The sequence below is a fragment of the Canis lupus genome, chromosome 32 (assembly GCF_048164855.1).
Source record: "Canis lupus baileyi chromosome 32, mCanLup2.hap1, whole genome shotgun sequence".
Lineage (NCBI taxonomy): Eukaryota > Metazoa > Chordata > Mammalia > Carnivora > Canidae > Canis > Canis lupus.
In genome coordinates, this window is record NC_132869.1 from 28,706,019 (window position 1) to 28,721,569 (window position 15,551).

Consider the following 15,551-nt stretch of genomic DNA (forward strand, 5'->3'; position numbering starts at 1 on the left):
CCAAATTAACAGAAAGCAGGAATATATGTACCTGTCTAGGTCAAATCTGTGATGGTGCAATTTTTCATTAAGTTTATAAATTCTATGTTAGAATGTTACTGGCATTCAAGAATTTTATATTTAACACTTTCCACTTTCCCTTATTAAAAGTGTTTTCAGTATTTTACTAAAACAACAACAACAACAACAAAAAACCCCCACACACACACAAAACCAACAAAACACCCCAGCTCATTCTGGAATAATTCCAATAGTGATCAACAGTTTAAAATTAAACTTCATAACAATGGCATGTGAAACATTTGATTATCCACTTATATTACCACATCCTAACTCCCCAAGTAACAACTTACTCTTCTGATTTTCTTCCGTTTTTTAGAACGTGGTCTGGTCTCTATCCTCTGGACACTGCATCGCACAAGTAACAACAGGTCTTGCAGGCTAAATAACTTGTAAACAAAATTTCCTTCCTGGGGAGCTACATATTCTGATGTATCTTCAACATAGTCCTGAAGTTCATATGGCAATCCTTTAAAAATAATTATATTTCTCATTTTTATTTTAAAATACATTAGCTCTTTACACATAATTCAAGATAAAACAATTCAATTATCTATTTTTGAGTTTTTATTAACTATTTTTAACTTTCCATTTCCTCAGTTGAACACTTAAACTATTACCATTTCTGTTTACTTTTACTGGAAATGTAGTCAAGAGCTTAGGTCAAAGCTTTAACTACCACTTTCATTAACCCTAGCCAAGTTTAAATTAGTGAGACAACATATGAAGAAGAAAACAAATTTTTAAAAAGTGATGTTTTGTCTAAACCAGGCAGAGCTGAGCTACAGCATTATATTATCTCAGAAAGTGAAAGGTATAAAACTATAGTCCAACATCATGAATTAGTAAATGTTGGACTCATAAATGTTTATGGTTATTTTTGATCATCTCCCCTTCATCAGTTCAGTGAGCAACATTACCTGCAGTTACAGTAGCCACTGTACATGTTGGATAAACACAAGTTTAAAAATTACAAAAATCCATACAACTTTGTGTACATATTTGAAGAGAAGATTTTGGAAGCTGACACACTAGATTGAAAAATGAAGTATCAATGACCATGTAATATTATAAGGCAGGTCTAACAAAGAGAAAGTGAGGGACTGAGGGAGAAAAAACTAAGGATAAAGAAGAGGCAAACAGTTAATATAAAGGTCTTTGTAAATATTTACTTACGTCCTTTTGGCTTCTGAAATGCAGAAGGCCATACAGATTTTGGCCAACTAGAAGCATCTGAAAGAGCAGATTGCTCAGAAGCAGGAGGTTGTTTAGAATTTTCCAAATTCATTAAGGGCACTTCAGGTATTTTTCTGGAAATTGGTTTCAGGAGTTCATCCTGCATTTTTAAAATTTCTCCAACTGGATCAAATTTTTTATATACTCGTTTAATAGGTTTTTTTAAAACACATGACTCTTCAAGACTACAAGTAGCATTAGTCTGGTTTCCTACAGAGGCCTGTGCTGAGGAAGAATTGGGGCTAGCTGGTTTAGAACTTAAATTAGAATTCTTATCAGTTGTCTTTCCATTACTATTATTTTGACATTCTGTATCAATGATTAAACAGTCTTCATCTGTATCACTATTGCAAAGAATTACATCTTCACTTCTTACTGGTTCTGAGGTAATAGTCTTTTCCTTTGAATTGTCTGTGTTCTCTAGAACATTCAGTTTTTCAGGGGCATATACCTTATCAGTAGTCAAATCATTTTTATGACAAGTTTCAATTTCTGTAGAACTTTCTAACTGTAAAGAATCAGACATTTTCAAGTTATTATCCTGCACCAAAAAGTTGTCAGAATTTGATGGCTTTTCACCACATGGTACAAATCCCTGATCATCTTTATTTCTGCACTCTTCAGGGCCACCGTCCATACCAGTCACCAGCTGTTTCTCCTTTTGCAACTGTTCCATCAGAATCTGAGATAAACTTCTAGAATGAGCAGAGATGTCTGGTGCAGTTGGTACCACAGATGTGGTTGCTGTGCTGGGAGCTGTGGGAGTATCTGTCGTGTTGGGTACTGTGGAAATACTTGCTGGACTTGGTGACTTTGATGGTTTGGTGGTGTTTACTCCAAAAGTTTCAAGTTCTGTGACATCACCATCAAAATCCAGGTCCAAATTTTCAAGGGACTCAATCTTTCGGCACTCATTAACTTCATAAGACATCTTAAGAAAATATATTGGTAAACTATTAGCAGGTATTCCAGGACACCCCTCACCTATCTCTTAATGAATGTCACTACCCTTTCACATAGATAGTTCATGCTCTTTGAAAGCAGAAAAAAATGTCTAATGGCTTTGAAAGTTTCTTGCTTAAGATAAACTACTAGCAACTAATTTATTCAATCTTATCTTCCCACTGAATTTTTTTTTTTTTTAGAATTCAAGAGTTTAATGGATCACTGATTTTTTTTTCAAAATTTTAAAAATTTAAATTCAATTAATTAACAGAGTATATTATTGGTTTCAGAGGTAGAGCTCAGTGATTCATCAGTTGTATAAACACCCAGTGTTTATTACATCACATGCCCTCCTTAATGCCTGTCATCTGGTAGTGCCAGCCCCACACCCCCTCCCCTCCAGCCTTCCCATTGAAATGTTGATGAAACACAGACAAATTTGCCAAATTGTAACAGCACAGGAAATAGGGAATACTTGTGAACCTCCATATCCCACAAGGAATTTCCACAAAGAAATCTCCATCAAAAACCAGAACCATAAAGAACAAATGTGGGCCAAATAGGAAGGCAGTATATTTTCACTGATACCGACTCCATAATCTCTTGTAGAGACACCTGTACTTAGTTGACCAGGAGGAAGGCCTCTTTGCCACTGTGAGGAAGCTGCTTTCTAATGCAGCTGGGGAAGGGTCACCAGCCTCTGATGTATCCCTGACATCAATAGTGATTTTTGACACCTACTCAGAGAAAACAACTCCTAGTAATATGGACTGGAAATGATTTTATTGTATTCTGGGACATGAAGCCATTGAGGTTGTAGTTTTCCATGTAGTGTTTTAGTAATGGAAGAACTATAGACAGTTTTAATTTATTCAAGAATAAATTGTCCTCTTCCCAAGCAGCAATAGATCTCTCCTCAATCTAGCAAAGGACTTTAGATAAATACCATAAAAGTCTGGTTACATCTGCTATAGACATCCACTAGCCATACAATTTAGGATTTGAGGGAGGAATATTCTACCAGCAATCACATAGAGAGAAAGAACAACCTATGTAAGTTATTCAACCTCTCTGAACCTCAATTTCTTCATCTTTAAATAATGACAATAGAGTCATCTTCTTGGATTTGTTCTAAAGATTAAATGAGAACTTGTATATAGAAAGTTTCTTAGCATACTCTCTGGCACATAGTAAGAAATTTCTCAATAAACAGTATCTCTTATAAAATAGATCACCGGATTTAGTAAAAATAAGAGTAAACCATATGCTGTTTACATGAGGCATTCTTATACAGAAAGGTTAAAAACAAAACAATGGGACTAACATCAAGAAATGGAGAGATGAGAGAGCAATATTAAGTGTTAGACAAAGCAGAATTCAATATAGAAAACATCTGATACAAAAAGGGATCCTATACTGAAAAAAGATGAAATCCATGATTAAAGAATGAATTGTGACATGCCAAATAACTTCAAAATATTTAGTCAAAATATGTAGTCAAAATTGAAAAACAAAAGGAAAATTTGACAGAAACACAATTGTACTTGGTCAACAATATACTACCTCTGAGTAAAAACAGGGATATAGAAGCACTATACTATTAAACGAAACCAATATATACGAATGACTGAAAACATATATACAGACTGCAAAGATATACCTTTTCCCTCCCAAGAATCCAAGGGGCATTTCCAAAGATGGACTATAAATTAACATATAAAGAAAACATCAATATAGTACAAAGCAAAATCTGCTAAGATCTTATTCCCTATCTAGAAGGAAATAAAATTAGAAATCATTAAGAAAAAAATGTAAACAAACAACCATAATCCCAAACATTTGGACATTAAAATATACTCCAAATTGTTGGATAAAAGAAGAAATTAAAGTAACTGCAGAATAGTTAAAAAGCAACAAAAAAAAATATTAGACATTAAAAATCAGAACTATCATTCACAGCCTTTTCAAGAAATAAGAAAATACTAACATAATCATAATAATAAAATGAAGAAATTTAATAATTATAAAACCAAAAATTAATTGAAAAACAATGGTCTAATTTCTAACATAACTTAGATAAAATTTTAAATATCATTTATCTGTAAATATTTCAGTATGCAGGAGTAAAAGGATTCTTCTCTACATGTCATTAACTATATCAATAAAAATTAATAATTCCTTAATGTCATAAAATATGTAATAAGTGTTAAAATTTCTCAGTCTGATAAATGTTTTTTTACAATTGTTTATTGGAATCAGGATCCAATCAAGATCCCCACACTGTATTTGGCTGACATCTCTTTCAATTTTCTTTAATTTCTCAAATGTTTCTCCTCCAAATTCTGGCAACTCCCACATACCAGATATTTGCAGGAAAAAAACAAGTTGTCTTGCAAAAATTTCCAATTCTGGATTTTAACTTCCGCATCCCTCTGATGTCATTTAACACATTCTTTTATTCCCTAAGTTTCCTATTAAAACAATGTAGTAGCTTGATTAGATTCAGGTAGTTTGTTGTTGTTTTTTAACCTGACTATGGTGGTACTGTGTACTTCCTACTTCAACCAGGAGGATAACAATTTTCTGGTTGTCTTTCTTCTTGTGATATTATAATTACTCTGTTGGTTCATTGAGTGTTCTCAAGTTAATCTATCCATTATGAAATTCCTCATTGATCTAATTATTTTAGTAGCCAGAACTGAAGATTACTGCTTAGGTTTACTATTTCATTAGGAGCTGCAAAATGGTGACAGTCATATTCTATCACAACCCTGTAATATAGTTTGCACTGGACAGGCAAGATAATTGTCTGGTATTTTTTCTTTTTATTGGTTTTTAGAATGACTTTATGTCCTAGCACCCTCCAAAAGTGACCAGTACTTTTTTTTTTTTTGAAGTATCATTATGGGTTCAGGGGTTTTAACATACTTCATGTTTTAATCCATTGTGGTCATTCTTTGTCATGTCAAACTGACACCTCTCTGGTCAACAGGAAATCCTTCAACTGGCTCTGGCATCTTTTTGATACTATTCCAGGGCTTTTACTTAACTTCTTGATTGGCATTTATATCTCTTCTATCTCCGAAATTCTTCGTTCCTCATATACACATAATTACTTGTTTTATCATACTATCTAATGTGCTCAAAATACAAAAGTAGTATTATTAATGACAATATAGTTGCTAAATGCAGTTTAAGTTTTTTTTGGCAGTTCTTTTTGTACTTAGGATATACATCTTTAGGGATGTATAGTCAAATTAGTTTCTAATCATTTAAAAAAATTCACTGAGTGGTTAAACCACTAGCTTAATATACAGTCGATTGATTTGTTTCCTTTCAGCTTAGGTTGGCTTTTATACCATTTCAAAAAAATTTTTTATAGACGTGGAAAAAATTTTTATGACTTAAAAGTCAAAACTGTAAAATAAAGTAAATCTAGTTGACATCCCTGCTTTCTTGACTTTGTTTTATCCTTCCCCCACATTAAATTAACAATTTTATGTTAATTTAATTAACAATTTTTAATTAATTTTAGGTTTATTTTTTATTATGTAGGGTTTTTATTCTTTTTAATATAAGCATAGATAAGCAAATAAGTATATAGATTTGTACTTCACCTTTCATAAATAAAAAGTAGCATATTACACAAGATATTTTCTTCCTTACCTTTTTCATTTAACAGTAGATCTTAGGTATCACTCTACAACGACCTATGGCTTCCTCATTCCTTTTAATAGCTGCATTCTATGGTACTAAGGATGTACAGTTTATTTAATCAATGCCCTATTAAGGGACTGGTTTGTTTCCAGTCTTTGGCTACTATAAATAGTGCTGCAATGAATACCCTGCACATACGTTTTGCTCTTTTCCTAGTATACTTTTTTATTTTGTTTTTTGTTTGTTTTTTTATAAGATTTTAAGTAATCTCTACACCCAAAGCGGGGTTCAAATTTACAATCCTACAATCAAGAGTCACATGCTCTACTGTTAGAGCCAGTCAGGCGCCCCTCCCTAGTGTACCTCTGAGCTATATTTCTAGAATTGAGATTTCTAGGGCAAAGGATGAACCCATTTCATGTTTTGTGGGTACATCTTTCTTCATTTGACTATGGAAATGTTACAGCAATTATCTTTTTTCCTCTAATATTTTTGTATGAGCTTCTATCAACATTACCCTTCAATTTCTCATCTTTAAATTAGATGGGTTCTGCTCCTATGGGAAGACAATCCCGTGTAAGGGTATGGCATGATAGCTTTCTGAACTTCATGGCTCTAAGCTTATGCTCCACTGTTACCAAAAAGTATGTAATTACGTATGTATGTATGTAGGTGTGTTTGTATGCATATAAGTTTGTCTGAGTGCATAAAATCTTAAGTACATTCTGAAATCTGCTTTCTCTATTCTCCTCTTCCTCAGTTATACGAAAACTTCTGTTTTCTTTACCTTTAATGTTCTTGTTTTGCTCAATATGAATTCTACTACTAGTCTGAGTGAAGGCTTTGTTTTGGAAGGGACTTTGGTTAATTTCTAGAGTTTTAAAGGCCCAGGTTATCTTAGAACTCTCTTAATTTCCTGAGTGCCCCTGGACTCATCTACAAATTATAGCCTATCCACATTATTTTCACTTGTTTTTCTTCATTCCTTCTTGCATCTGTGTACCATGCTCCTTCTGTCTGGAATTATTTTCCTTGTGCCTAAAGAACAACCAACAGAGGCAGTTTTCTGGTAGTAAACCCAGTTTTTATCTAAAAATATATTTAATTTTTTTTTTAAGAATATTTTCACTGGTTAGAGAATTTTAGTGTAGGGGTTATTTTAGTACAGTATATTGTTCCAGTGTCTTCTGGCTTCCATTGCTATTGTTGACAAATTCCTTGCCAGTCTAACTCTCATTCTTACCGTCCTATAATGGTAATGTACATTTTGTTTTTCTGGTGGCTTTTTTCTTTTTTAAGATTTATTTATTTATTTGAGAGACAGAGGGAGAGAGAGCATGTAGGGAGTGGGGGAGAGAGAGTCTCAAGCTGATTCCATGCTGAGCGAGGAGCCAGATGCTGGGCTTAATCTTATGACTAAGATCACTATCTGAGCTGAAATTATGAGTTGGATACTTAACTGACTGTGCCACCTAGGTGCTGGTTTCTGGTGGCTTTTAAGAGTTCGTTTTTTGTTTCCACCTATTGGTCTGATTATCTCTTTTACACTATCCTTCTGGATAACATGTTAGATATTATCACTATATCCTCTATATCTCTTACCCTGTTCTTTTTGTTGTCTGTATTTCATTATGGATAGTCTCATCTTCAGACTCATCTTCCAGTTTATCAATTCTCTTTTCAGCTTTATCTAAGGTGCTATTAACCCCATTTAAAAATCCTTAACTTATTATATTTTTCAGTTAAAAATTTTTTCTTTAGTTCTTTTTCAAATCTACTATCGCTTTTAAAATTTCTAGTTCCTCATTGAAATTTTCAGTATGGCTTTAATTTCCTTGAATGCTGTATAATCAAACAGAGATGGTTAATAGTTTCTGATAGATAATTGCAGGATCTATTTTCGTGAGTCTATTTCTTTGGTCATTGTTTCTGATGGTTCTTGCTCACAGTATCTAGTTTCCTCGTGGGTTTGGTTATCCTTATGCTTTCTAGATGTTTTATTTAAAAAGTTAATTGTAGAAATATTTAAGACTCAAAATGACATTATATTCCTCTAAGAATTACTTTTATTCACTCTTACTGGGTGTCTAGAGACACTAGCAAGCCAAAAGCATCTCAATCCAAGTTCAAGTCCTGAAAACTCACACTACAAATTCTGAGAAAGTGGACTTATCTCTAGTTCACCCTTACTCCTGGGGTGCAGCCCTCTAGGGTTTAAGCACTTAGTAGAATAAACTCTGACTTTTGTCCCTCTAGTCCTGTGATGCTGCCAAAAAACATAGTTCATTTTTTGCTGCCCCTTCAGAAATGGCAAATATCATTCAGGGCAAACATGACTCTGAGTTAAAGACTTACCTTTCTGGATTCTGGTCTCCTCTAGAATCTCAGCCCTGTAATTTCCTATCTTGTTAGCTCTTTGATGACTCTAAGAAAGAAATTTTTATATTTTGTCCCACTTTTTAGTTGTAAGCAAGTAATGGTAAAGATCCAAATTACTTGGTTTGCCATTACAGAAAGAAATTACTCTGTCACTTTTTATCCCTTTCAACCTACTTCATGTTTCTTCATAGTGCTTGTTATTTCCTGACATTCACCTCATACCAAGTATAAGATAGATTTAAAAATGTAAAAAAAGAAAACTTAAGAAACAATTGAAAGTACTTTATGACATTATACCATATATATATTAAAGGCAAATGGTAGAGAAAAACATAAACGAATATGAAAGACAAAAGGCCAATATTCTTAAAATAGTATGAGCTCTTCGGTATAAATAAAATAAAAAAAATGTGTTTCTATTTTATTTTCTAATTTTGTTTGCTCCTTCACTTTATTCAAGTCTCTGTTCGTATCTCCTGTTGGAAAAGCCTTCTTGATCATCAATCTAAAACAATCCAATTCCCACCAATTTACCAATAACCTACTCTATTTTTCTGCATAGCACCTGCTTGTTTGCTATGGTTTAATTATCTGCATCCTCTATCACTAATGTAAGCTGTGAGAGAAAAAAGACTTTATTCACTGCTGTATCCTCAATGCGAAGGATTTGTAAAACGAACAGATAAAGTTTTGTCCAAAACAGAATGTCTTAACTTTAAGAATCATGGAAAAATATTTTTTAAATACACAAAATAATAGAAATAGTATTTATGGAATGCCAAGCATTGTTCTAAATGCTTTACTTGTATTAACTCATTTAATCCCAAATAATCCTGAATTAGGTACTGTCTTAAAACCCATTTTACAGATGAGCAAACCAGAGACAGAAATTACAAAGCTTACCTAAGGTCATGCAGCTACTGAGTATACTGAAAAGAATTAACAATCTGGCCAAATACTTTTCTGCACCAAACTCATCTATTCCTTTTCATACTTAAAAACTCTTGAATATGAATGAGGCCAATTAAATAAAACCACTATCATGATTACCACCACCACTAAGTTTTTTCATATATACTAAAGACTTTACTCAGCATTTTACATATAATAACTAACTTATCCTTGTGAAGTAGGTATTATCATTTTTCTTTTACAAAAGGAGAAAACTGAGGCTGAAGGAAGTTAATTTAGTTGCTTAAAGTCTAGCTTGACTGGGGGTTCAATTTTAACTTTAAATCTAAAGTCTTTATTTTTAACTACTAGATTTAAAGCCTTGCAATAAAACTTTATGCTTCAAAAAGATAAAGTGCATTCCCTTAAAAAAAAAAAAAGCAAGCATTACATACATCCATTTCAGACATATAATCTTCCGGTTTGTCCATAAATACTGCAGAGACTGGAACAGATGTGTTTTTGGACATCATGAATTTTAATGGAACTTCATGGAAGATTTGATTTCTCTCTCTCATTGTCATTTTCTTTTGGGGAAGTGGTGAATTAATATAAATTACTTTAACCGGTTTTGAACCTTAAAACAGAAAAATAAAGAGAGTGATTAGTTTCCAGAAGTTATATTTTAAAACAAACAGGATATAGGACAGAAAGAAAGATTACCAAACAAAGAAATACAGCACAGGAAAGCGTAGCACATGTCTCATGTATTTTCCACCCTTGAACTTGTGATCTTTAATGTGCGTTACAGATAAAAGGGGAGAGATTTTGGCAAGAAAAACATGTTCTCTAAGAAATTTTTAAAAGAGAGCTTCTGCTTTTTATTTCTTATACTTTTATTGTCATTATTACTCAGTTCTTATAGGACTTTCAAAAAGTGATGAAATTTTACCACAGAGAATAGATTACATATAACTCTATAGTTTTGTTTCATTAGACACAGTTCTAGATTTACTAAAATCATTACATATAATATTATTCTAGAAGATATTAACTTCTCAGTCCAAAGAAAACCTATCCAGTGCTTACAAGTATAGACCTATTTTAATTCTGAGTTCCAATACCAGACAAGTCTTGGAAACTCACCCATTTGAGACTAATAAGGTATTGCATTCCTTTCATTTCAATGAAAGACGGAGAATTTTTTTCATGTATTTTTGGCTACCCTATAACATAACTATTTCTCTCTCACCCCCCAACATGAGTACAGGTTCCATAGATCTAATAACTCATGCATGAGTATCAATTCTATAGTAGCACTATACATTTAAAGTTCTACAAAATGTAAATGTAAAATTCACATCCACCTTAAATCAAAACTTAAGATTTTATTTGACAAATGACCACCTATGTTTAGACAGCTGAAATAGAACTGTTCCAACTCCTCTTTTGAGAGCATTACTTTATATGGCAAATCACAAACCTGCAACAGGTATTACTTGAATACACACAGGAATTTCCCACTGTTCCTTGTAGTTTGGTCCATGATTATTTAATAATGTAAATAATGATTGACTAGTTAGAGCTATCTGAGGGTGATATCTTGAAACAAGCTTCTCTGCATTTGGATCTTTACTAATATCCTGAAAAACAACATATAACTTGTTACTTCATTATATTTATTGGAAATTTCTTTGATGAAATGCCAAAAAGAAGGGAGAAATTCAAGAAGGGGACCTTGTAACAGTAAGATTATATGTACTTTATGAGGTAGGAGATTACTTGGGAAAAGCACTTTCCTACTTACATAATGCATAGCTGCAGCTGTTTTTTCTGGTGTCTCAGTGGTGGCTATGTCATCTTTTGAGAGCTGTAACTTCACAGGCATTGAGGGAAATACTGTTTTCACATATTTTACACTGCCCTAAGTAAGAAAAAAGGGAATGTCTTATTGCAAGTATCATATGTATTTTTCCCCCTAAGAAAAGTATCTTTTCATCATATGAAACTCTTAACTTAAAATTCTCCACTCTACTTTAGTCTTCTTAAAGCCAAGACTTCTATGATTTTGCTACACGACCTACATGTTTTTTTCAAAAACATCCAAAACAAGGGTGCCATGGAATTTTCCTTATCACTTTACATTCTAACTTCTCATTTTATGAGGTACAAATATAACAGAAACTTTAAAATATCCTCTCTATACATACTTATTTTCCATGATTGTGAGTAAAATCATTTAAAAGAAAAAAGGTCCCCTGCTTGTATTCTGAAACATTAAGAAAGATGAGAATGAAGAAAAGAAAATCAAGAAACAAAGTTGATAGTGACATTAAAAAAAAAAATCAAGTATTGATATCCACAAAATAAAAGATACATTTGCATATTTTAGAAGTTGTATCTCATTGTTCAAAACTTAAAACATAAATATCATCTATGTGAAATATAGGTGATGTTTTAGACAAAAGAAAGTTATATCTTCGTTGGTAAACCTTACCAATGCAAGAAGAGTTTTTTCTAACTTTAATCCCATCTCTATTCTGAAGGGGAAGAATCCCATTAAGCTAGTGACTTCATGGAGAGTATAGAACTCTGGATACTTTTTCACTTGTTCAGTGCAAGCTCTTAAAATTTGCTGGGAAATAAAAATTAAGAGAAATTCATTTTTATCACACTTCTCTAAATACAACAAAAATAATTTAGTTACATATGACTACATAATTATTCATTGAAAGTATTAGCCTCATTCATTAATCAAACTTCTAATAATCTATGCATAATGTATATTCCTTATGTGAGTTACTCTCTCATTTTCATAATTCTTTTTAACCTAATTTCTTAAAAGATTGATATGTAAGAATACTAAAATTAGCAATTGTATTAAAATTTAAAATTAAATAGAAAAGATGCATCATATTTTCTGTGCTATTTAAGAAACTGTCAAGGAAATAAAGCCACATGAAAATTTCAACACACTTTCCTGCAACAAAAGCAGTTACATGACTAATTAGAAATAAGTAAGTTTAATACATTAAAAAGATTCCCAAGCACAATGGATTAACAAAGTAGTTGTATTACAAATCATTCTAATCTATAATCTAAAAAAAAATATCAATTTTAAAACTAATTAAATGATGGAGTATTTAGTATTTTCTTCTCTCTAAACTTTTCAAAAATACTATAACTCATCAGGAAATATAATCAAGAAGGAAATAAAATTCACAGCTTTACTCAAGTAGGATATATGACACTTGTGATAACATGTAAATAACTAAAAAATGCACAGTGGTTTTGGGTGGAGTCAGGTTATAAAAAACACATGTACTTCATCTTCTAAGAAATGCATTTTTTCCTCTTCTGTCAATGAATCTAATACGAACCTTTTAGAATATACTTTATATCACAAACGTAATTAGCAATAAGCATATCTTTGTAATCGTTATATCCTGTTTCCTTCAGAAATTTATAAAATTTGTCATTACAAATTAATAATTTTACTCCAGTCTCTTTTCATCTAATTTCATATCTCCTTCTCCCTTTCCTTAATCCTCACTTCCTGCTAACTTTTACATTTTTCCCCCTCCATCCATGCTTTTCACTGCTGACACTGGTATTTTATTCAGGATATTTCTTGCAACTGAGGCAGATAGGCGTTAACATGGGAAGGTTTTGTTTGTTTTTAAAAATCCTAGTCAATTGCAAAGTCAGATCTGCATCGTATCTTTGCTCCTCATTTACACTAGTTAACTTCCACCTCTAACATTCCCATCCTGTGGCAGTCATTAAAAGAATTTGAACATATGTGCAAAAGAAAGCAATATATAAGAACTATATGATACAGAGACTATTCTAGTTAGATATTTGCTCACACATCTTGGTAACAACTGTCGGATATTACAGTGCTTGTAACGGAGTTTCATTTAATTTAGTAATTAGGGAAAGAGAAAGTCACAGGAAAATCTAACACAGGTTTACTCCTATATTCAGGTACGTCACTATATATTATTAAAGGTATTTCACAACTGGTAGGTATTAAGCAACTAAAGGATCATTATTTGATATACTTAAGGGTTTCTAACTAACAATTTGTCTTTATTTTTTAAATTTAAATTTAAATTTTTAAAAGATTTTATTTATTCATTCATGACAGATACACTGAAAGGGAGAGAGAGAGGCAGAGACACAGGCAGAGGGAGAAGCAGGATCCACGCAGTGAGCCCCACGCGGGACTCGATCCCAGGTCTCCAGGATCTGGCCCTGGGGTGAAGGCGGCGCTAAACCACTGAGCCACGCAGGCCGCCCACAATTTGTCTTTGAAAAAGAGCTACAAAGATTAAGAGATTTAGGTTGTTTCCCATCACCCAACCACCAAATGTTATTTAACATTCAAGATATCCTGAGAACTACACCACAAGCACATGCATGTGCATAATATTGATCTATCATAACAAAGAAAGGTGAAAATGACTCTGCTCCCTAAATTTTATTTTGGGCTAGAAAGGAAAAATATGGTATCATAGATGTGCAAAATTTAAAAATAATGGACCCTACTTCTGGCAGTATGGTAGAGTAGGTATGCTTTGAAGAGAGAGCACTTTTATCCAAATCCCACTAGATACTGGACAAATTACAGCTAACAATTTCATGCATTCTTGGACTTGGTAAAAAACAAAAAGAATCTCAACGACCTTAAGTAAATAAGCAAACCCTGGACCCCTAGAGTGGGAAGAAACAGGAGCAGTGAGCAGTAAGAAAACCTATGAAAGATGAGATGTCTTGAGGGCAAATGCTTTCACCAGTGGGAAGATCAGGTGAAGAGCTGAACATGAGACTCTAACATTAAAGCCTGACAAAACAGAGATTTGAACTGATATCTGTAAATGCATGTTCACAGCAGCATTATTCATAATTGCCAAAAGGCAGAAGTAACTAAAGTGTCCATCAATGGATGAATGGATAAGCAAAATGCCCAGATACATACAATGGAATATGTATTCAGCCTTAAAAAGGAAGGAAATTTAGAAACATGCTAGAACATGGGTGAATCTTGAAGACATTACACTAAGTAAAGTAAGTCACAAAAAAGACAAATACCATAAATTCCACTTATACGTGGTTACCTAGATAAGATCAAATTCAGACAGAAAGAATGAAGGTTGCTACAAACTGAGAAGGGTGGGAACTGAGAGTTATTGTATAATACACGTGATAAAATAAATATGTATTTGGTCTTTGTTTTTGGTTCCTGACACAGGGCACTAAAACTCTAGGAATTTCCTGAGTGACAAGAATGAATGTCTTTTGTATGCTACTGAGATGAATCATGGCTCCTATACAACTTCAGGATGGGGGATGGTTGCCAGTAAATCCAGGGGATGATCAGAGGGCTGGAGATTGACCTAATCTCCAAGAGCCAATAATTTAATCAATTATGCCTAGGAAACAAAGCTTCCATAAAAACCTCTAAACTATGGGGTTCAGAGAGCTCCAAAACTTAATGAACAAACGGGTACTAGGAAGGTGATATGCCTGGAGAGGGCATAGAAGTTCTCTGTCCCTTCCCACATTTCTTGCCATATGCATCTCTCTTTCATTTGGCTGTTCCTGAGTTGTATCTTTTAAGCAAGCAAAGTGTTTCCAGAGTTCTGAAGCAAATTACTCAACCAGAGGAAGAGGTCAGGGGAACCCTAGGCCTACTGTCCAGAGAGTTGGAGAACTTGTATTGGTGGACAATGGTGAAAATAGCTGCCTTTCAGAGAGTTGGAGGACTGGTTGGTGTGGGGAAAAAACAAGCACGTATTTGGTATGAGAAGTGTTGTTAGCAGAAACAGATCAGAAATGGGTAGAGTCCGTATTGCAAGGTGAAAAGAATTCAGGAGACTGGCTTTATAACAATCTGAATGTATTTAATATTACTGAACTCCACACTAAAGATAATGAAGATAGTAAATTTTAGGTTTATGTGTATTTTACTACAAATAAAAATTTTAAAACGGGAAGAAATTGACACATTCTACAACATGGTTGAATCTTGAAGAACACATTATGCTAAATGAAATAAAAATCACAAAGGGATAAATATTCCACTATGTGAGGTACCTAGAAAAGTCAAATTCATAGAGCTAGAAAGTAGAATGGTGGTTGCCAGGGATTGGGGAGAAGAGGGAATGATGAGTCATTTAACTGGTATAGAGTTTCGGTTTGGGAAGATACAGAAGTTCTAGAGGTGGATAGGATTATACTCACAACAGTATAAAAGTATTTTATGCTAGTCAATTGTCCTTAAAAATGGTTAAAATAGTAGCTTTTATGTTATGTATATTTTACCATGTAAATAGGGAAAGAGAGAGAGAGGAAAAGGGGGAGGGCAGGGGGAGAGAAAT

The 15,551-nt window shown here is 33.1% G+C and overlaps 1 protein-coding gene across 12 annotated transcripts in view; it reads right to left on the reverse strand.

Annotated features, from left to right (window-relative positions):
• Positions 1-15,551, reverse strand: part of ICE2 (interactor of little elongation complex ELL subunit 2) — a 65,215-nt gene that overhangs the window by 30,779 nt on the left and 18,885 nt on the right. For 7 of the 12 annotated variants that reach the window (XM_072808905.1, XM_072808901.1, XM_072808910.1 and 4 more), the window contains 7 exons: positions 11,666-11,803; positions 10,976-11,092; positions 10,652-10,811; positions 9,624-9,805; positions 3,902-3,943; positions 1,237-2,227; positions 354-529 (listed from right to left, as the gene is read on the reverse strand). In XM_072808905.1, the coding sequence (XP_072665006.1) occupies positions 354-529; positions 1,237-2,227; positions 3,902-3,943; positions 9,624-9,805; positions 10,652-10,811; positions 10,976-11,092; positions 11,666-11,803 (1,806 nt within the window). Of the gene's footprint in view, positions 1-353; positions 530-1,236; positions 2,228-3,901; positions 3,944-8,149; positions 8,324-9,623; positions 9,806-10,651; positions 10,812-10,975; positions 11,093-11,665; positions 11,804-15,551 lie in introns of those variants that run through there. The other 5 variants (XM_072808907.1, XM_072808903.1, XM_072808906.1 and 2 more) reach the window with 2 other exon arrangements.